This window comes from Thermobia domestica, chromosome 15 (genome assembly GCF_964235325.1).
Source record: "Thermobia domestica chromosome 15, izTheDome1.hap1.1, whole genome shotgun sequence".
In the NCBI taxonomy this organism is placed as follows: Eukaryota; Metazoa; Arthropoda; class Insecta; order Zygentoma; family Lepismatidae; genus Thermobia; species Thermobia domestica.
Window position 1 is genome coordinate 105347187 of NC_137468.1, and position 24244 is coordinate 105371430.

General features: G+C 35.5%; 2 protein-coding genes across 2 annotated transcripts; both read left to right on the plus strand.

Annotated features, from left to right (window-relative positions):
* Positions 1-8180: 8180 nt before the first annotated feature.
* Positions 8181-11465, plus strand: LOC145671579 (uncharacterized). The gene has a single exon (XM_081740767.1). The coding sequence runs from the start codon at positions 8181-8183 to the stop codon at positions 11463-11465; it is 3285 nt and encodes a 1094-aa protein (XP_081596893.1).
* Positions 11466-11975: 510 nt separating this feature from the next.
* Positions 11976-13388, plus strand: LOC145671581 (uncharacterized). The gene has a single exon (XM_081740768.1). It carries the CDS (start codon positions 11976-11978, stop codon positions 13386-13388), a length of 1413 nt encoding a protein of 470 aa, XP_081596894.1.
* The last annotated feature ends 10856 nt before the right edge of the window (positions 13389-24244 follow it).

Genomic DNA, 24244 nt, shown 5'->3' on the forward strand with positions numbered 1-24244 from the left:
TTCCACAATGGTTCGTTCGAAAAGTTTACTTATTACATTTAATAAGCAGATAGGTCGATAAGATTTTGGATCGTCATTTTTCTTGTCATCTGACTTTTTGAATATGATTAAATTTGCTTGTTTCCACCTTTTTGGAATTCGTCCGTTTTTAAAACACAAGTTGAAGAGTTTTGCTAGGTATGGTGCCCATGTGTCAGCATTATGTTTAAAAATTTCCGATTTTATTCCATCCGGTCCAGGAGCTTTTTTGCTTTTAAGTCGTTTTATGTGATTTATTATTTCTTGGTTTTCTATTGCTTCTATTCTGTCTTCTAAAGGTGGTAATTGCATTTCTCTTCTTATGAAACTTTGTGAGTTATTATCTTCTTCAGGTATATCCTGTGGTAATAGAGATTTTATTAGATAGTCTATTGTTTCTTCCCAATTATTTGTATATGTACCATTTGTTCTTTTTAGAGTTGAGAGGGTGGTAGGTATTTTAACTTTATTACTTATAATTTTGTAGGGTTCACCCCAGGGATCTAGATTTAAATTAGTTTCAATGTATGTTTTCCAGCTATTTTTCTTTGATTCTATTATTTTGTTTTCATATTTTTGTTTTAACTCTCTATATTTGTTTAATCTATTTTGTCTTAGATTATTTTCTGATGTATGTTGATAAAGTTTCCTAGCTTTACGTGTTTTTCTTTTCAGGTCTTGTAATTCATTGGTCCAGAAGGTATTTGTTTTCGTGTGTAATCCTTTAGTTGTCTTTTTTGTTTTTGTTGAGCTTTTAATTGCTAATTTTATTGTATCTTCTATTTTCTGGGCTAATTCATCTAAGTTGCTCTCTTCTTCTATCTGTGGTAGATTTATCGTTTGCCAGAACTTTGTCCAATTTATCTTCTCTGGGTTATATATTAATGTTTCGTCTGAAGTTTGAAAATAATTTGTTTCTTCTTGTTTGGTTGGTTTTACGATATCAAATATTATTATATTATGATCGCTTATTGTTGCTGAATCGAGTACTTTCCAATTTTTTATTTTATTACTCAATCTTGTAGAAGCTATTGTCTGATCAATGTTTCATTCCCCCTGACTGTTCTTAAATGTTGGTGGATTCCCTTCCTCATTTATTATTATTAGGTTATTATTCATGACCAATTCTTCAACCCTTTCCCCTCTATTGTCCGTTTTATTGCCGTGCCATAGTGTTGATTTGGCATTTGAATCCATACATATTAAGATGTTCTCTTCTTTGTACATTTGACAAAATCTTTCTATATTATCCAAAAAAGGTTGTATGTCCATGCAAAATTGACAATAACAGTTGATTAATTTAATGTTCCCTAGATTCGTTCTCAATTCCACACATACAGTCCAATTATTTCCAAATTGTGTTATATTTAATGTTTTGATGTTTTTATTTCTGTTAATGATTGCAGCTTTTGGTTTCTCACCTACGTTTTGAGGAATCTGGATCTCTCCTGTGTGATTTTTCGCAATAATTGTTTCACAGTCTCCCATGTTAATCAACTTGTCATTTCTTGTGTAAGGCTCTTGTACAACTATTATGTCTGCTTCTATTTTATTTGCTAGTTCTTTAATTTCATCCATAGCCGTTTTTGCTCCCATAGCGTTGATTTGAATGATTGTTAATTTTTCTTCATTTAAGAAATTTGTCATAAAATGCTTTTGAGTTTGTCATAATTTATCTTAAAATTGTTTTTTTTTTTTTTTCTGTATTTAAAAGTCGATTTTTGCGATTGTGCGCTCGTATAGCATTTTATATGTTGCACACTCTTGTTCGGTTTTAGCATTGCACTTTTTCTTTCTCTTGGTGCATGGGATACAAACTTTGGCTTTATCTTTATTCACACATCCCGACTTATCGTGCCCCCCCTGTCCACAGAAAAAACAAACTTTCTCTTCTTTGCAGTGTTTACTGATGTGTCCATAATCAAGACAAATATTGCATTTTGAGACAGTAATAAAGTCTTTTATTCCATGAGCTTCGAACATTAGATATACTCGTCCTTCTTTCAAAAGTTTTCTTCTGATTTGGGAAGTTGCTTCAATAACTAGATGACATTTATTTTGGTTTTTTGGTCCGGTTCTAAATCTAGGTTTAATTTCTTTGATTGCTTCTGTCATTTCTTGCTCTTCAAAGTTTTGCTCCACTAAAGTTTCGACGATCTCTTCATCTTTGAAATCAGCTGGAATGTTGTATATAATCAATAATGGTTTCTTCTTCTTCGGTTTTTCTACTACAACGGTTTCGTTTAGTTTCTTGTTATTTACTAAGCTTCTCATGTCTTTTTCAGTGGCTGTTTCTACAATGATTGCATTTTTCATTGTTTTAACCGATGAAATTTTGATTTTCTCTTTAGCTGGATTGACAGCTTGAAACAATTTTCTCTTTACCTCCTTTATTTCCTCATTCCCATTCGCTTTTAGAAAGATGGTTGGCTTTTGTTTCGTTCGTGCTTGTTCAATTTCCTGAGTTCTTTTACTTGTTTGTACTTGTTCCTGTGATCCTGTAAGGATTGCGGAATACAGTGGCCTCTCTTCTGTGGCTTTTCCCTTGTCGTTTTGTAATTTGGTGATTTCGATCTTTAATTTTTCATTTTCCTCTCTGAGCTTATTTATTTCGGTTCTTAGGTATTGGTTGACACCTTCTGTTTTTGATTGTTTCATTAACCATTTGGCTAAATGCTTCTTGATGCTTTTAGCTATTGTTGAACTGGCTTTGCTTTTTCTGACTGCTTGGTCAACAAAATCCATGGCCGTTTCGTAGTCCTTACTAATTTCAACATCGTTGTCTTCTTCTTGATCCTTTTCTCCTTCGACCTCGTCTCCAGAGATATTTCCCTCTTGCTCATTTAAACTCATGCTGACATTGAGTTTGGTTGGTGAAACTTCTTTTTTCCCTTTTCCACTCTTTTCCTTCTCACCTGGTGAATCTACCTTTCGTTTTTCACTAAATGTCTTTCCTTTATCTTCTGGATTCTCTCTTTGAGTTGTGTTTGATCTGGTTCTGTTCACTTGTGCGTTAGAGTTGGTTGTTTGTCTTTGTTCCTGTTCGTACTTATCTAGCATATCCTCATAAGAACTGCCCGAAAAGTTTGGCCTCCTATCCATTGGAATTTTGGCTTGTATCTTTGTTTCCCTATGATTATATTTAGTTTAGTTGGTGTGGAAAATAACACCTTACTATTATGCAACCCGTGTGTCCCTAAGAACGTAGTAGCCGCATCTCCTGTATGTGTACTAGTCTCCCGCCAATTTTCCCCCCGATAAAAGCAAAAGGGGTTATATGTTTAAAGGTATTACTCACTATTGCACCACACTGCACCAAAACTAAAACTTGAACTCACACAAACACTCACTGTTGTTTCTCAGGAACCACTGATTACACCCCGTGCTTTTGCATGTATACAAAAGCACGTGTTTTTACTCACTCATTCACAAGATACTATGTAGTACTATAAACTGCACACGTAGTATTTTCTTCCATTTACACTTCACACACAAACTAAAAAAGAAGAAAAAAAATGTTTTCTTGAAGAAAGATGATTCTGCGTTTATCGAACGATAAAAGTCTTTGCTCTTCTTTTCAGCAAGATTGCAGTTTTTACTTTCTAGAGGAAGGAATTTCCTGACGACTTATCGACAGAAAATGTCTTCAATATTGCACTGTAACTTTTAGAAATTGTTATTGTTCTTGTTAATATTTTAAAAACAATGTTTTTTTCTCTAGATTTCACTACACGTAAATGGTCACTTGATGTTCACGAGCTTGTGGGTCAGCGGATAATAGCCTGCTTCCCCTACAACCTCTTTTTTCGATATATTCTTCCAGAGCAACATAGCACACGTCACTCGCCGTTGGTCACACGTTACACGTTCACACTGTGTTGCTTACTGAGGTGAGCAGCAAACTGTAATGTCACAGAGCATTTAGTTGGAAATCAATGGTGTAGCATATAGTACGGGAAAAATACTTGGCCACCAATGAGGGCATTTAGCGAACTAAGATTATATCGCTTGATAAATGAGCGACCTAAGTAATTGTATCATTCGATGAATGGTAGTTTAGTTGGTTTGCATACATCTTCGAGTTTTTATATAAGACATACAGACCCTAGCAAACAGATCTGATCAGTGATGTGCGCACAATTTTATCAAGGAGGTTAAAGTTTCCAAGGTCATAAAATTTCAGGTGTTTGTATATCATAATATCGTAAATGTTACTTTTTTTCATATCTTTAACAAGGGGGGGGGGTTAAAGCTTGGAAATCGCTCCCTGTGTACGCTAGTGGACCTGATTATTTAACACTCAGACATATCGAGCACAAACCCAATATTACTCAGACAACCTCACATTCAAATAAAAATTACCGTAGATTAACTAAAGTCTAAAGAAGTGCATGAACTTCAGTTGTCAATTTATTTGAAATGACTGTAGAATCATAATATTATCTCAAAATTCACAAAAGTATTGCTTTTCATTAAGTCATTGAAATCATATTTAATTGCTCTACTAAAAAGTAGATGGATAAAAACATTTCTAGAAGGAATTCCCTATTCATGTATCTCCTCTAGAAGAGAAAGATAAACCAAGAGGTATCAATATCTCAGAGCAGGAAAATATACTAATTTCATTTAAACTGACCAGCTAGAGTTCGCGAGCCATAGTCATCATAAGAACGTTTATAAACTTCACGCAAACACAGCTTGTCAATGATTCTAATGGATTATGTAAAATATGAAATCAATACTATATTACACTGACTATCAAATTAGTATGTTAGCCACGCTGTGTGTCTTGATGATAGAATTTTACGGTATTTGTTTAATTTTAGGTAGGTCAAGTTGTCAGTGAGCTTACAAACGTTCCGTCAGAATTCATAATTAAATGCAATATACTTACATGATCTTCAAGTATCTTACTCTGCTCAATTTATTCATAAATGCATTTGCTACTCACCTGAAATGGAAAAATAAAAATAATAAGATCAATAATATTCGTTAATAGATAATAATGCTAAATTTATTTGTTACCTAGAAAATAAGGTATTCCATCAATAAGAGTCAAAAGAACATTATGTTGTATCAAATTTGTTTTGTACTTCCGAACTTCAAAGAATAGTAGTAAAATTAAACATTCTACTCATTTGGAAGGAATATCAAACGTTTGATAACATTGAACAATACGAAATCTGTCCTTTCCAATATTCTTATGTATTTTTGCGTGACAAAATCAAATCTGTAATTATCTTTTATTTTCCATACATTTCTTTCAAATGGAAACTTTGTAATTAAGTAAGGTCATATGTGAAATACGTTGTTTTTAAAAGGTAGGGATGAATTGTGGTTGAGAAGAAAATTATTGGACATACCTTGCAATATACGCACATATAAATACCCATAGCGACAATATTTTTCTTCTTTACAGAGAAGGATACGCTGTATATAGAAGAGAATCCCCCTTAATATCTATAAATTATTTGTTCACTGGATAAATGGCTTTATCTGCATAAATATGGAATACTAGCAGGACTTATAGTGATTATCCTGCTTACAGATTTGTACTAACAGAGTAGATTTTTAAAACTGAATAATCATTTATCTAACGTACAATAGAATATATTGTCCTGTCTGTGCGAAAGTGAAGCTGCTCCATTGATTATACATGAAGTGAACTTACAGGTATATATAACAAGTCGAAATGAATCGAACTCAGAAGCTTCCAGCGTGCAAAGTTGTGCAACATAGCCTTTGTTGTTTACCTGAGCCTGTCCCTACAGAGCTTGGCTACCAAATGTAGCAATCTTTATCTCTCAGATGGTGGGCTACCTGTCCGCTTAATTTCACTCAGATCCGGCCAGTACTTACCGAGAAACAAAATACTATATATAAGTCAAGCCGAACCTCTTTCTGGCAGATCCCTCCACCAATTATAGCGATCTTTATCCTTCAGACGATAGGATACTGGTCTACAAAAATTTAGTTCAGATTCGACCAGTAGCTAAGGACAAATAAAGTACCATATTATACATTATGCATATGGTACTATAAATATATACATGTATCTGAAATGAAAATATAAACTCCCGTAAGGCGGGAGTGAAAAATAAAAAACGCAGCATTATATTTTTAGTCAAGAGGCTTATTATCTATGTGATGTAGGATTGATAACCAAGAAAAGTTTGGACAACATACATGTGTTGTATTACATGTTCCAAGAATGTGAGAAACTGCCTACAAGTAATGCAATGAAATTCACTGTTTCTGTGATTAAACGCGAACGAATACACAGTAGATCACTTAACAGATTATTACTTTTGCTTGTCAGATGTAAAGGATTTCTTTTTTCTCTAAATCTAACCACCAAATAATTAAGTGTCCTAATTTAAAGTCAGCTATTCCACAAGATCTTTCAGTACCTAAAGCTCTAAAACATTAGCCATTGATTCGAAGAAAACACTTGAGACATCCTATGGCATCCAACAGGAAACTTCCAGACTTTTAGCAATGTACTTTTAATCAATCGTAACTCATTCGATCACACAAAAGGACTTAAGGATCTAGTAAAGAACTTAAATTTTTCTAATACAAAAAACAGAAATGCTGGATTCCAGGTTTCAATGATAGAGTTTCTTAACTTTAGATGTTAAAATAAGTTTGCTTAGAAAAGGAACGAAGTCATTTTACTGTTTTTCGAATATATATCAATAGAGGCATAGTATAGTTTATTGAAAAGACGTAAATTGCTTATTCCAGTCTTTGGGGCATGAATATAATCCCACGAACTGGTGCTTGTTAACTTATAGCTCGAAACTAAATGTGAAAACAATACTTCTCCATATTGGCAATGTTCATTGATCTGTTCCTGGAGCATATTATGTTCATATAAAGGAAACGTATACAGTTACTAGTGTAACATTGGACTACATCAAATACAATAAATTCAAATGTCACCTGTGTTCAGAACTGAGCGTTCCTCTCAATAAAAACTAACGCCAGTAAGTAAATGAAGAGGCAGCAACATAAAAACTAATACTTTTTCTCCCCAGCAGGGGTGAGTGTGTGTGTGTAAAAACGTGACACCAAGAAAGCAACGATAGCTACGTGTATTGTGTTAATATCGCATTAATCTACATATAACAGCGTTTCCCAACCGGTGTGCCGCGGCACACTAGTGTGCCGTAAATGGGCCGCCGGTGTGCCGCGAGGAAATCGGAACAAATTATTAATTCTATAGCAGTCAAATTGCAAGTCATAGGGAAAATGTATATTTGTATTTAACATTAACATGAACCTCTACTATGTATCTACAATTTTGAGTTACACACTGTTACTTTTCTGTACATTTTTAATGTTGAAAATAGTATTTGTTATCATTATTATGGCCATTATTGCTTCTTTATTGTTGCAGACTGTTTCGTAAATTGAAATTTTAAAATACATTCAGTTCTTTCGACAAAGCAAAGATGCATACAAATTACCTACATTTGTGTTTTAAAAGTAAAAGAGATTTGTTTGTTCATTCGTTATTTAGTGATCTTCCTTCTTAGTGAGAGGTTGGATACAGTTTTCAAGAAAAAGTGTATATTTTAAAAGCCTTGGTCCCATATCTCATTGAAGTTGTTTTCTATTCTTAAATTAAAATGTAAAAAAAAATAAGCATAATGATTTACCACGAGGGGAAATCAGTGATCGAGTTTTCTTCTCTGTGAGAAGATCAGTAATCAAAGAAAAAATTACCTCTATATTTCATATTTACAAATAATAATAATAATATCTATATGACTGTGCCACGAGAATTCAAGTTACACCTATAGTGTGCCGCAAGTTGAGAAAGGTTGGGAAACGCTGACATATAATAATGTTCATATAGCAAGTTTGTTTGTATTTTTTGAATTCATATAATCTTGTGTGTTATAAAATGCAAATATATTGAACAGTCTCAAAGCAACGTCGAAGAATTATTAAGAAACCAGCGCCTACACAAGGGTTACATCAACCAAATGGTCCTCCACGCCGGATCAGGATTCTACAGTGCAGTTAACAAGGTAGGTAGTGAGTGCATATTTCAATATAATATTATCCTTGTATCACTTATACAAAATAAGCCTGTACTAGCAAAGCCTCATTTAGAACGTAAGTGTTAAAAGTGTATTTAATCTGAGTGGAGCATGACGGACAGAATGAAAGAATTAGTTTTCAAGAGAGGTCAAATTAAGGCCAAACTCACTCGTTTTAAACCTTTTGTAGATAGTTTTACAGAAGATCAGAATATTACGCAGTTAGTGTTACGTTATGAGAAAATAAAACAGTGCTATGATGAATTTGATGCAATACAATCCGAAATAGAAATGTTACAGGGTTCATCAGAAATTGATCAGGAAACGCAAGAAAGAGAGCAATTCGAGAATACTTATTTTGATTTAGCAGCTAAGACGGAAGTGTTCATAAATCAACACAGCTCCAGTGCAAAGAAAAATGAAAACAATGAATCAAGCAATTCTAATCCATCAGTTAGGTTGCCGGTGATAAACCTTCCGACCTTTTCTGGAAGCTACGATGAGTGGTTGTCGTTCTATGACACGTTTCAGGCATTAATACATAACAATAGCACATTGCAGCCAGTGCAAAGGTTCCATTATTTACGTTCTTCTCTACGTGGGGAGGCTCTTGAAGTAATACAAGCCTTGGAAATTTCTTCTGAAAACTATGACGTAGCATGGACTTTACTCAAAGAACGTTTTGAAAACAAAAAGTATATTGTTAACAAACACGTCAAAGCTTTATTTGAAATGCCAATGGTGGAACGTGAGTCGGCTGTTTCGCTTAAATCTCTTTTAGACAGCACGGTAAAACATTTGAGGGCTTTAAAATCATTAGGTCAACCGACAGAAAGCTGGGATGCATTACTTATTTATTTGATTGCGACCAAACTAGACAATACAACACATAAGGAGTGGGAGAAAACACAATCAACGAATGAATTACCGAGCATGTCAAAGCTGATACAATTTTTACAACAGCGTTCCCAAGTTTTAGACGCAGTTGATAATAAGCGTAGACCTAAAGAGACACCCTCAGTTCCAAATAACAAATATCAACAAACAAATAAGGCAGGCAAAAAGAGTTCTTACTCAACGACAGCACACGTAACGTGTTCCGACAACAATGCATGTCCCAGCTGTAAAGGCTCACACAAATTATTTCAATGCCAATCATTGTTGAAAAAATCTATAGGAGATAGAATTAAAGAAGTTAAACGTCTTTCTTTGTGTATAAATTGTCTCAAACGAGCGCATAAGGCAAATCAGTGCTTATCAGGTAATTGTAAAATATGCAATAAAAAGCATAACACATTACTGCACTACTCGCGTTGTCCATCGCCCACTAGAGCGAATGAACCACAAGATGAAAGGGAAATAGGTCAAGGTCAAAACACGCTCGCTGCAACCACATCACTCGGGCAGGAATGTAAAGGTAATTATATTCGTTCTACAAACAGTGGACCGCAGAATCTTAGGAGACCACCAAGCATTATGCTATCCACAGCTGTAGTATATGTTAAAGATAAACAGGGTAATTTTCAAATGTGTCGAACACTTCTCGATTGCGTTTCTCAGTCCAATTTCCTAACAAATAGAATGGTTCAATTATTGGGACTAACAAAGAGTAATAGCGTTGTACACATAAATGGTATAGGTAATGCTAATACAAGGTCATGCCATAGCGTTCAGGCTACAATTAAGTCAATACATAACAATTATTCAGCCACATTAGACTTCATCATATTGCCGCAAATATCACAAGACTTGCCTATGGTTCGTGTAGACACGTCATCGTGGGAAATACCTTCCAACATTGAATTAGCAGATCCTAGCTTCAACATACCACAGCGTATTGACATGTTATTGGGGGCGGAAGTATTCTTTGATCTACTTTGTGAAGGGCAAATAAAACTCAAGGCAGGGTATCCAACCTTGCACAAAACATTGTTTGGCTGGATTGTAGCTGGAAAAATAGACAATCAACCACACATTTCGACAAATGTGTGTCACCTCTCCACAACAGAAAAAATACACGAGCAATTACAAAAATTCTGGACGATAGAAGAATGTTCAACAAAACATCCATTAAGTCAAGAGCAGGCAGAATGTGAAAGACACTTCAAAGAAACATACCGAAGAGACGAGACTGGGAGATTCGTCGTCAGACTTCCCTTTAAAGAAAATGTGAGGAATCTTGGTAAATCCAAGGAGATTGCAACGAGAAGACTTTATTCAATGGAAAAAAGGCTTATGAAGGATCCTGAGGAAAAAAGGGCATATATAGCGTTCATGAAAGAGTACAAAGATTTGGGCCATATGGAAGAAATAACTAGAGCAGAGAGCGATACAATGATGCCAGACTACTATCTTCCCCATCATTGCGTAATGAAGAACAGTACTACTACCAAACTCAGGGTTGTATTTGATGCATCGTGCAAAACAACTTCTGGACTTTCATTAAATGAGACGATGAGAGTCGGGCCTACAATCCAAGAAGAATTATTTTCCATAACAGCAAGATTCAGGCAACATCAATACGTCATGACAGCTGATATAGAGAAGATGTATCGCAACATTAGGGTACATGATTCAGATGCAAACTACCAGAAAATACTGTGGAGAGAAAACCCTCAAGAAGCAATAAAAATATATCGACTCAAAACTGTAACATATGGTACTGCAGCAGCTCCTTTTCTAGCCACTAGATGTCTTCAGCAACTAGCCATAGAAGAGAAGAAGAATTTCCCTAAGGCAGCAGAAGTTGTAATGAGGGATTTCTATATTGATGATCTTCAAACAGGGACAAACACGAAGAAGGAACTACATGAATTACAAGGTCAACTCACAACTCTTCTGCAAAGAGGTGGTTTTTGTTTGAGAAAATGGTGTAGCAACGACACTTCACTGCTTTCAAAAATGCCCAGTGAACTTCAAGAATCAAATTTCACCATTCAACCAAATGATGATTGCATCACAAGAAGTTTAGGATTGTTGTGGAATCCCATTAAAGACACATTTTCTTTCTCTGTCAAACCAAGAAAAAACCCTCAACAAATCACGAAGAGGACTATTCTTGCTACAGTAGCGAGCATATTTGATCCCTTAGGATTAATAGGACCAGTTATTCTTAAGGCAAAAATATTTCTGCAACGTTTGTGGGAATTAAAATTGAATTGGGATGAAGAAGTTCCAGCCCCATTGCATTCAGAGTGGGAAACTTTTGAGCAGCAACTTCAAGAGTTGGAATCTCTACATTTTCAGCGGAAGGTTATTCAAGAAACACAATCGCAGGTAGAAATTCACGGATTTTGCGACGGATCTCAGGATGGATATGGAGCTTGTATATATGTAACATCTAGTACAAAAAATGGAAAATTCACATCAAACTTACTATGTTCAAATCTCGAGTAGCACCTTTGAAGAAGACAACTATTCCTCGCCTAGAACTTTGTGCAGCTTTGTTACTTTCACAGCTAACTCAGAAAGTAATACAAGCATTACATTGCAAGATCGATAAGGTTGTTTTATGGTCAGATTCCACCATTGTATTAGCATGGATAAGAGGACCTTGTTCTCAATGGAAGACGTATGTTGCAAATCGTGTAGCGGAAATTCAACAGCTGACTTGTAACTATGAATGGAGACACATCAGAACAGAGGAGAATCCAGCAGATCATATATCGAGAGGATTAACACCATCAGAGATTCTTGATAATGAATTATGGTGGCATGGGCCTTCCTGGCTATCTGAGAAATTAGACTCACAGACGAGGGAAGATGTTTGTGACCTAAGCGATGTTCCCGAGCGACGAAAGAATACAGCAGTAATGGTTTCTACAACACCGTGTCAACTCTTAGACAGATTCATCATTAAGAAGATTGCAACGTGTAACTGCTTATTGCCTACGATTTGCGCACAACATGAGAAGATCTAATTGTGACAAACAGCATGGACATCTTACAGTAAGTGAATTACATGAAGCACTCGAATGTCTTATTAAACTATCACAACAACAAGCATTTCACAAGGAATTGAATGCGTTGAGATCAGGAAAGGAAGTCGACAACCAAAGTCAACTGAGAAATTTGAATCCATACTTGGATGAGAGGCAAATCATCAGAGTCGGAGGAAGATTAAATGCAGCAGATCTTACTGAAGGACAGAAACATCCTATTGTACTTCCAGCTAACTGCAACTTGACAAAGTTAATCGCTCAAGAAGAACATAAGAAGCTATTGCATGCCGGGCCTCAATTATTGTTATCATCCTTGCGACAATCGTATTGGCCAATACGTGGACGAAACTTGGTTCGTCAAGTTGTGCATCAGTGTATCACATGTTTCAGAAACAATCCTAAAGATGGTAAACAGATGATGGGAGATCTACCAGCTGACAGAGTTCAACCAACAAGAGCATTTCTTCACAGCGGCGTCGACTACTGTGGGCCCATTTACCTTAAATCGAGTAACCGAAGGGGAGCCAAACTCCATAAGGCATATATAGCACTTTTCGTGTGTTTTGCGACTAAGGCGGTTCACATTGAACTTGTTAGTGATCTAACTACAGAGGCGTTTATTGGAGCATTAAAGCGATTCATGGCTCGTCGAGGAAAATGCGCTAAACTGTATTCTGACAATGCAAGTAACTTCGTTGGTGCAAAAAGGGAACTACAAGAATTGAAGACTTTATTTGAATCAGAACACCATAAAGAAAAACTACATAATTTTCTAGCGGCTGATAACATCACGTGGGTTTTTATTCCAGCAAGATCACCAAATTTCGGAGGCTTATGGGAATCATCAATTAAATCTCTCAAATATCATTTAAAGAGAGTCGTGGGAAATGCTTCACTCACCTACGAAGAGATGAACACTATTTTGACACTGATTGAGGCTTGCTTAAACTCTAGACCCTTAACACCATTATCAAATGATCCAAACGACCTACATCCTTTAACACCTGGTCATTTCCTAATAGGCGACGCACTCACTACCATGTCAGAACCTAACTTGAAAAATATTCCTGTCAACAGACTTTCGAGATGGCAATACATACAACAACTTCATCAGCAATTTTGGTCCAGATGGTCAAAGGAGTATCTATCAAGTCTTCTAGAACGATCCAAGTGGAGAAGAAAATTCCCCAACCTTCTGGAAGGTGATTTGGTGCTCATCAAAGAAGATAACATTCCACCTCTAAAATGGAAAACTGGACGTATTGTGCAATTGTTTCCTGGGAAGGACGGAATAGTACGAGTGGCGACAGTGAAAACTACCAGAGGTACAACAACAAGATCTATTCGTCAATTGTGCCCGCTTCCTAAGCAGAGTTGATGTGTTGGTGTTATTCATAGTGTGTACATTGTGTGGTTCATAGTGTTGTGTTGTGTGTGCATTATTCTGTTTATGTTTATATCATTCATTCATAACTTGTGTTATCTATTGTTGTGTATATTAAGTTCATGAACCAAATTAATCATTCATAGATTTGTTGAAGGAATTCCTTCAAGGCGGGCGGTATGTTCAGAACTGAGCGTTCCTCTCAATAAAAACTAACGCCAGTAAGTAAATGAAGAGGCAGCAACATAAAAACTAATACTTTTTCTCCCCAGCAGGGGTGAGTGTGTGTGTGTAAAAACGTGACACCAAGAAAGCAACGATAGCTACGTGTATTGTGTTAATATCGCATTAATCTACATATAATAATGTTCATATAGCAAGTTTGTTTGTATTTTTTGAATTCATATAATCTTGTGTGTTATAAAATGCAAATATATTGAACAGTCTCAAAGCAACGTCGAAGAATTATTAAGAAACCAGCGCCTACACAAGGGTTACATCGACCAACCTGAAGGGGCACTTTAAAAGTATTTGTATCTTCACAGAAATGCTACAAGGGACCACCAAACGTTGTTTTATTTTAATTTATTTCAATGTACTTGGGCTATGACTAAACAAACCACTATCCCTTAAACACTAGTCCCAAAGATGATATTTCATTCCTGGAATCAAGACCATAAACCAACTGTAAATTCTCAATATACCTTAACTTTGCCATAGCTAAGATATATTGATGCCATAGCTTTGGTTGCAAACTTTTGAAATTCTTTGATAACATATTCTTCTGAACATTAGAGGTATAGTATTTACCTACCTCAAAGAGAAATCCCAAAAATTAGGTGAGGTAAAAATTAGAGAAGGATTATTTGCTGACCCAACTTGAAATATCATGCAGGACATTTAAAATAGCTCCATAAAATCGAAAAATTAGCTCGGGTGACATTAAATAGGTATATTGAGGTTTTCTTGAATATGTAAAAGCTGAAAGCTATGGAGCTATTGTTACTGACATGAGGCGAAGTTTTCAACTCACGGGATGCAACTTATACTTTTTTGCATTTGGACTTCTTTCCTCAAAATCTCTGTGCGTAAGTGACGAACAAGGAGAATGGTTTATTCAGGACATTGTCATATATGAGAAGCACTACGGTGAAAATGGGGTGAAAGTATACTTGTTGAGTATTGCTAGTCTATCGTCGAACTCCAAAATACTTTTTCTTCCGGTCGTTGACGCTTGTAGACATCCTATAAAACGTATTTCTATAAAATCGTATATATTATTATATACCCGGCTAGCTTTCGTTAGATAGAAAATGGGTTTATGTTAACATGTATGTACATTGTGAATGGTAGTAGACTCTGATATGTGCAACAAAAATGGAACGTGATGAAACGTTTCGGTTTTCACCAATGAATTCAGCAGCAGGCCATTTAGGAAAAATCACGTAATTTCATTTGAAGAACTGAACAAAAGATCAATTCTGTTGTATAGCGTATTCGGTCAAACAATTTAACATAGCCGTACAACATATTTATCTACTTGTCATTTAAATATCATTTATTATTACCATCCGGGACACAAGTTCGTAAGAATATTGTTAATACATCTCGTACAAAATACTACGAAAGTAAAACAATAGAAAGTTCCACAGATGCCAACTTCTATAAGGCTTACAAAATCGACTGACGGTGAGAATTTAAGTATATAGTTGAGTCAACAAATTCATACATTACTAAGTTATGTGAAATGATCAATAGAGCAGTATGTACTCAAAATTGTAGTTTTTTCAAGAACCAAAATGAATTAATCAGAATGTGCTGATTCTAATAAACAAGCATTAGAATGATATCATTTAAACACGCAATTAGAAACCAATATTACTATTTTGTATATACTGTACATGTATATAAGGATAAGTCATAGGTCTTGCTATATTCTGGTACACGACCTATCTGCATAATAATATTTACACTACAATGATATGAGGTATACCTCTCGTGTTGGATTGGCTGCAACCACCTGCCTGCCAGTTTCTCAATTCCACGTCGATACTGCGCTTTGCACTCACAGATAAAGATGTCAATCACTGGTGTTTCCACCTCCAGTTGGCTGAGAACCATCGTGATTTCAAAACGTGTGCCATGAACCGAAACCGGTAATAATTCAAAAGGACAGGTTCAGGACTATATGTTGAGCGTGGCATCAGTTTAATGCTATAAAGTTCCTGAATTTTTGTTGCGTTTTCCGAGCCGAGTGCGGTTTCGCATTATTATGTTCCAGCAGGGTGCGTTTTCAGTCTAACAATGCTAGATATTTTGGCATAATGCAGTACTCATCCACTCCAACTGTCCGAAAATAAAGGTCAACACTAATGATACGACCGTTAGGAATGAACTCAAAGGAAATTACCTCTTCGTAATTTCACCGCAGAGCCTGATTTTATTTTTGACGGTTTAACGACCGGGTCTGGAGATTGGCCCATGCTTAACCATTGTCTTGCACATTCGGATTTTTGAACCTCTCACATTTGGCGCATGTGACAATCCGTTTCAGGAAATGTACATCATGTAGATTTTACAACAGTTGTCGCCACATATCTACTCTCCTCTGGGCATGAATTGCGGTCAACTCATGTGGCCCAATGCGACAACTCCTGATGGTTTTCCCGAAATCATGAAGGTTACGAACTACAATACACTGGGACATGTGTAGTTGATTTGACCTTCGTTTGCTGGTGGATGGATTTTTTTTTACAAATGGCGTATCGTATGAGCTCTGAGTCTATGTACCCTGAGATGGTTGGACTTTGACTGATCTGATCTATATTTTTACAATCTGCACGAAATTTCTGGAATCAATACTTCGCTGTGCTGAGGTTTACTACACGCTCCCCTTTCGCTTGATTAATGCTATAGGTTGCTGCTTTAGCGTTGTGTTCGAGCTCGAACTCATACAGTAAAAGTTCACTTATTAGACATTGTTGAGCACACTCATTATCACTGCCACTAAACCTGACTGAAGACACTGATGCAGTATCGATCTACGTGCTAAATACTTCACTTGTCACACTATTTCTTGGGCCAGTTTGACCTTGTACTTATGATTAACCGCGGTTTGTTGTGAAAAGAATTCAATATTTATGACTCATCTTTGTACATATCACACACACACAAAGCTTTATTTTGGTATAACCATCATTTATGTATCGCTTCAGGTTCAGAAGTTCTACTTTCCCAAAATCCGGCTTACATTGTATATTGGACACCCTGTAGAAACCACTTGTACTACAGGTTATTACTAAGCTACCGTGCGCCCTATAGGAAGAGAGTGAGCTGAGTTTGAAGATTATATGAATTATACTCTTTCCGCACGCAACTTTTCCAACAGTTTTAATATTCTGTGAAAAACGATGTTAAAAAAATAGAAGAAAAAATTATATATATTCTCCTGGAAGCAATATTGTGGGTGTGTTATTGTAGAATGTTGATCCTCTAAAAAAAATAACTTGTCAAGTGGCAAACCGAGATAAGTTTGCCATTCATATCTACCCTATAATTTTGCTTTGAAGTTTTACCTTCTGGAAAACTCATCTTAGGCATATTCTTTTTATCCACTTTTCCGCTTTTATAATTTCATAAAGGTTTAAAATATTATATATCGTTTCTCATAAGCTTTAAAGATGATGTTTTACTTCAAAAATAAATATTAATATTTAGAAGATATTGCAATCGTTATTTCTGTAACTGTCAAATTATATTTATATATAACATTACGAAGTAACACAACCATGAAATCATCAATTAGAAGATATTTGAATTTAAAGCTTAAGAGTTAATCATATCTTTAGGTTCACCTACCTTATTAATAATAGTGTATACTGTTCTGTTGTTAAGCGTCACGAGGTCATCTTGAATGAAGAGTGTTTTAGTATTAGTTTGATTAATTATAGTTGTTATATTTTCAATCTATTATTGCTAACAACGAATAGATTTGTTTTTAGCAACATAAACGTTTGTTTCGTGAATTTCCACAAAATTTAGAGGTAAATATTTGTCTTAATGTAAATCATTTTGTTTTGTTTAATGCCATCTATCAATTGATAATGTGTCACTTTTGGACATTCGTTTTATCATACTCTAACACTACTGTACCTAGATATAATTAATACTAATCAGAAAGATTTTTTTTCGTAAACCTTTGTTGCCAAACGGATTGAGTAAGCCATAAAGAGTACGCCTAGTTTATGATTTCGATATAATACTGAAGTTTAATTAGTAAACAATTAATATAGTGGTAGAAAATTGACAAAATTCTCTCAAACTTAAAATTATAAACATTAAAAATATGCATAATATTGAGCACAACTAGGAAGCAATCATGTTCTTTATAAACGTTTACCTAAGATTTTATTGAGTAGGAAGGAATTACTAAAAATGGATTGCTAAAGTTTAAACAATACGGGAGAGATTCTTCTTTCTTCCCTATCATCATTTGCCACCATATTATCTTCCAAATGATTTATTCTGAAATATAAAATATAACCAAGTTTAATTCCAAATTTAATGTGCAGTGTTAAATTCTATGACTATTTTAAATGTCAGCTTAGAAGTTCTCCAATAAATTATGCAATAGCATTTATTTACTAGTATATAACTGTCTATCGGAGCATGCAGAAACAGAATTGGAATATCTGTAAACTTAATGATTACTGTACAATTTACGGACCAACTGACTCAAAGTACATTATGTTTGCTTAAAGTGGTAGATGTGGAAGTTTCGTAGTATATATACGTCGGTATGTGTTATTTAAAAAATAATAAAATATGATTTGATATTTATTAACGTATAAAGGAAAACGAATTATTTGCTGAATGGGTTATTATGAATGTATTAATAAAAAGTTAACTGTGTTATTAAGTAAAGAAGAATATGAAGTTACTAAATTAAAAATAAAGGAAATATATATATAAAGATTTGTCGAATGAAGAATAGTGAATAATAGTAATAACCGCGTACTTACTTTGCTTACGAGCATACCTGCGTTTAAAGCATTAATGGTTTTCTTGCAAATCGAAGAAATATGAATTTTAGTATTTATCATTTTTAATCTGTATCTAACTGAGTCTGTGAAAGTTCGTTTTCCTTAATGTTAAGAAGAAGGATGCATGATAATAAATACGGAAAAGAATCCAATTAAATTCTTAATTTTGGCGATAGAATTTGTATCTGTATCAGTGATGATAAACAGATTTAAACGAAATTGTTACTTGAGTTTTAATTACAGCCTATTATAATTACAGATTGTATAGAGGAAGAGGTACAAATATGGAATACCATTTATTTCTTGTTTGACGAAATCAATATATTTGCATAAACTAACACAAAAAAACTATAAATACTGTGTAACATATCCTTAAACAATATCCAAATTTTGTGCTGCGTAATGGAATGGGAAATATTTATAAACATCAATTTCCAATAAAGTTGCAAAATTCTTACTTTAGAAAACGGGGTACAAATATGGAATATCTTGAACATTTTCGAACAAACACTTTCAACAAGCAAAATTAGTGAGCTAAAAATGTTGAAAATTAAACCGAGTTATAGGAACAAAGTAGAAACGAACACCACTGACATATTACGTCATTGTACAGTTCTCTTACATAAGTCACAAACGTAATAACCATGTTCATAACTTGCACAAGCAGTGTGAGCCTACTCAGTGCACATCTGGCACATAACCCATTCTTCCCCTTCCTTATCACATGAAAATTTGCCCGAGCAGAAGATGCAATCAGCGTCCTCGCTATAGGGTGTTCCACCTTCACCAATATCAATATCAATATCAGAAGAGTCGTCTCTCACACTAAATGAACTATCACTCGCAGTGTCGGACGTTTCACATCTTGCTGGTCTTCGTTGTCTCTTGTTTCGTTTGGCACATTGCTTCCTTGCTCCCAGAGACATTTCAATGGACACTTTATATGGTAATGAAGTCAGAATATTGGCAGTTCTTGATTTTCTTCCCCTGCTTCCCCTTTTCTTCCCTACGTTGGGCACAGGCGATATGTCCCATGGAGTAATCACTGTACCGCTGGTAGATGCTCCTGCTTCATCGGCACAAGAAACACTTCCACTGCTTGGCCCAATTCCTTTCTGCTCAGCTTCACAGACACTGTCCATTGTTTCACTAGATGCAATGAAATCTGCATCTGTGAAAACATTCCGATTTACTGGGTAGAGCCCTGTAATTCGAAAGCCATTCACGGCGATCTCACCAGTCTCGCATTTGAGATAGGCCTTACCAAAGAGCTCAGCAATGTCCTTGTTAGTCAGAGGACTATCATGAAGCCTTAGCCACATCCGCACTTCCTCGCTATAGTAAGACTTCAGTGGAACCATGAACGTTCTGTCCAGTGGCTGCATTTTGTGAGTAGCATGAGGGAGGAAGGCACAAAATGCAGACATTATTCTCTCGACCTAAGTTAATGACATCTAAATTTCTGGAGTGGCTATAATGACCATCCAAAATCAAGAGAACAGGTGACTCAGGTGACGGTTTCACTTTGTCGATGAAGTGGAGGAACCATTGGGTAGAGATCATTCTGAATCCACCCTGAGGGATGACAAGCAGCGACAGACCCAGGCGGGGCACCACTCATCAGCTGATTGTTCATGTTCTTGCGGGGGAAAATGAACATGGGTGGAACGAATATTCCACTAGCACTCATGCAAGTTACGACTGTCACCAGAGAACCTCTCAGCAGAACTTAGTGCTGCCACCTGCCGCTTACCCTTCACTGCAAGAACTCGTGGTACTTTGCTCTGCACCACACTCAATCCAGTTTCCTCAACATTAAATATCCTGTCTGCTGGGTATTTTTTCTCCATTTCTTCAGTTAGGAGGTCGAAAAATTTGTTGACATTTCCCTTTGTGAAGCCGATGGCCTGTTGGAAAGAAGTTGCTGTTGGTTTTCGAAACGAACATCTATCCTTATGCCTCTTCAAGAAGAGGCGGAGCCATCCTCTACCAGCTCTGTCTCCCAGAAATGGATTTGGAATCTCATTTCTTTTGGCTATCTGAAAGGCCATTGTTTGTAAGTCTCGACTGGTCAGTCCAACTTATTTGCTTTCCATTGTTAGAGCATATTGAAGTAGTTGTTCATAAATTACTTGAGGCAAAACTGTCTTCCTCCCAAGCTTGGTTTTGGTAGCTTCATTCACTGTCACGTCTGATTTAGCCAGTCGGAAGAGAGTTGCGCGTGGAACATTAAATGTCTTGGCTGCCTTCAAATAGCCCATCTTTTTCTGTCGCACCGATTTTATTGCCTCCTGCATAGCAACCTTATCCCACACTTTTTTAGCAGGTGACAATTTTCTACCTTTCGATGTTGTCGCCATATCTACAGTTGAAACACAGTTCTAGAATAAGAGTCTAAATATGGATTACCAGATATTCCATATTCGAGCCACTACTGTCTTGCGAATCAAAACGTCAAAACACTCACAGTTCAAACAATAGAAAAAAACTAGATATGTGGTAATGTCGCTACAAATATCCTCTTTCCAAACGAACAGAAGTGTATTTGAATAGGCACGTGTATTAGAAATATACGACGAAATGCTCCTTACCTACAAAAAATTCACTTCACCGGGAAAACAATCAAAAGAAACCGACGCGTTGATTTCGGCTTTAAACTCAACAATGACTACTTTTGTTAACAAAGGAAGTAAGGAGGGACTGTTTCACAGTTTGTTCGCTAGAGTACTCACGTTACCTTACGAGATATAATAGTATTTCATATTAGTGCCCCTATTCCATATTTGTATCTGTTCCTGTATTAATGTAACTCGTTAATACATTTTTTTATACTTTGGTACTACGCTATTAATACTTTCACAAATGTTAACTCTCATGTCCCTTAGAATCTGTTCATCTTCTAAGTTTCATTTTCCCTAAGCCATTTTGAGTGGGATGGCGACTCCGTTGCATCGGGCCAAAGCTTGGCTCAGTTCTCACGAAGGAATTTCGGAAGTTTCATCGTGGGACTGCACTAATTAAAAAGGAAGCTGTTTCAATCGAAGAGAACCTAGGAACTGCTTTCGAAGTCATTGAATTGCAAGGAAGTTGGGACCCAAACTAACACTTTATAGACGTCTACTTGCAAAACAGACAGCGTTTAACAGTTAATACAGAGGTTCCTATCCAGCTAAAAACAATATTTAACATCTTGTAAAAACAGTACATTATAGTATTACCGTGTAACTTGGCAACTTCCAACCAGGGACTGGAAGTTGATGTGGTGTATTACATATTTTTGAAATACAAAACAGAACTGGTGGAGATGTTGAGAAAATCATCTAGAAGTAACTAGCTCGCAATCTAGGACTAAACCTTTGCTATTTTTTTCCTACAGAAATGACCTATTCCATATTACAAGGCTGTAAAGAAACAACAATTTAAGAATATGGACAAAAACGTTTTTTTTTTTTAAAGAAAACTTAAAATTTTATTTTCATTTTTCAGGGAACTAGCCTTATCCTGGAGGGCTGAAAGAAAATACAATCCCTTACCAGGAGAACCTTAAATTTAAAACTTGGTCTTGTTACCTCGAACAGTATGGCCTCTAGACAAGTAAACATATTTGCATCGGGACGAATGGACTGACGAACAGATATGCAAAAATCCGTTTCTCCTTGACATGTAACTAAAGGGCCAATGAAACATTTAAATTCGTTGAAATCTCGAATTCACTTTTTTCATGATTATCACCTTTTCTTTTATAATCGCTCAAAAATAACTGCGATCGTAACAAAATAATAATAATAAGAGCACGGAGATAGATGAGACGTTTAAATACACTACCTGTCTATAATTTTTTAATTCCACTGAGCTATACTACCAATCCATCAATGCGAAAGTTAATTACGAACTCTGTATACGAGTGAAAATAGTTTAGTTAACCTTTCGGCAGTCGCGCTGTTGTAAAAAGTACAACAGTGTGGTTGTTTTTGTTGTAAGTCACTAACTGACTGAACTGACTGAATTGCAACTGACCGAATTTATTGCATGTGTCGTTTGTATTTTTATTTTTACTATTTTGAATGTGACAATGGGATCACAATGTGAATATAAGTCAATAACATCTTTACTGTTAAGTGTTGTAAAAAGTACAACGCGCGACTGCCCGTGTTACATAGACAGACGCGACTACCGAAAGGTTAAGCTTTGATATCCTATGTGAAAAATATGATAAATGACAGTACTTGATTGTACATTTTAATTTTGTTCTATTGGAAATGCACGCAGAAAATTAATGTTTGTTTTAAATGTTGGCTGAAATTCTTCTTTCGTTTTGAAAACGGTATTAAAAGTAGAATTAAAAAAGAAAAAGAAAACTTTATACGTATGACGCCACAGTCTTCCCAGTTCTGAAACCGACGAAACAATACTCAACAATCGAACAGAATACAAAATGTCTCATTGAATGCTAATATTTTAACACTTGATATAGTTTACTGTAAAAGGTGTCTTCATACTAAACCTCGCTTTCTCCTAGAGCCGCGACGGCTCAGTAGTAGATCGTTTACCTCTGGTGCACAGGGTAATTGGTTGAATCCGATCTCGCGTCATGTGAACTTTGTGGTGGACAAACGCCGTGTACGTGGGTTTCCTCGGGGTTCCCCCGTTCCCTTCTATTTTATTCATTCCAGCATTGCTTTCATTTCTCATCATCAACGTCTCCTTTTGCCTGGCCGGCAAAACCGCGGGAAATAAAACTGAAAGATTTCATTTTCGCTTTCTCCTAAACAATGTGATATTTTTAAAAATCAACCCAGATTATAAGCAAGAAAACAAAGAAAATATTAAAAGAAAAAAAGTATCGCAATCCTTACGTAATTTGTGAAACTACCTGCTCTATTCCTATCTCAATTTAATCGTTATTTCATTGTTACACGTTCATAATCGAAAAGATTGATTTTAATCCGAATTTATCAGTAAATAAACTCTAGTAAAGACAATAAAGAGGATCATGCGAAACTTATATGAGTTCGTTATTCGCTATTAAATCGTTATATCTTAAAACGTTAACGACCTGACTGCATTAACCTACTCACCTCGCGATATCTATTGCAGAACGCAGAATTCAAAGTTTTGCTTACATGTATGTGATAGGCCTATGAGCTATAAATAGACAGTGTTAAAGTTCCCGTTATCCGTTAAGAGTTAATTGATTAATGAACTCGGCTGAAATAAACCGCTGTAGCTGCCTCCTGCAAATAATAATAATAATAATAATAATAATAATAATAATAAAATAAAACTTTGCCTAGATATATGGGATATAAGCTATTGATAACCGTTAAAGTCACCGTTAACCATTAAGATGTTAACGGAATGTTTCCGTTAACAAACTCAACCGAGATAATTGATCGTACTATCTATTGCGAAAAAACAGGATAGAAAAAATCGTTTCCGTCCGAGTTAACGTGCGGATAACAGGCATACAGACTGACGCATTAACAACACAATCTTACAAATTTTATGGACGATCACATACAATTTTTAAAATATTGTTTTTCGATCTGAAAAGCAAGATCTATAAATAATAATCTATTTTCGTTTTGTAGTATTGATCAAAATAGTATTATTTAATTACCAGTATAATTAATATTTTACAGTATTCACTTTTCTGAATTTTAGAAGGGATGCATATATGGTCTCTTTATTTATGACTACCGGTACTAGTTTTTACCCTTAAAGCCGTATTGAAAATCGAATTTAAAAAATGAACCAAATATAAACATTAGATGAAACTATCACGATTCAATAATGGACATAATACAT

Bases quoted from the DNA above. Each gene is read 5' to 3' on its own strand.
- LOC145671581 (XM_081740768.1), top strand. From the start codon at position 11,976: ATGAGAAGATCTAATTGTGACAAACAGCATGGACATCTTACAGTAAGT.
- LOC145671579 (XM_081740767.1), top strand. From the start codon at position 8,181: ATGACGGACAGAATGAAAGAATTAGTTTTCAAGAGAGGTCAAATTAAG.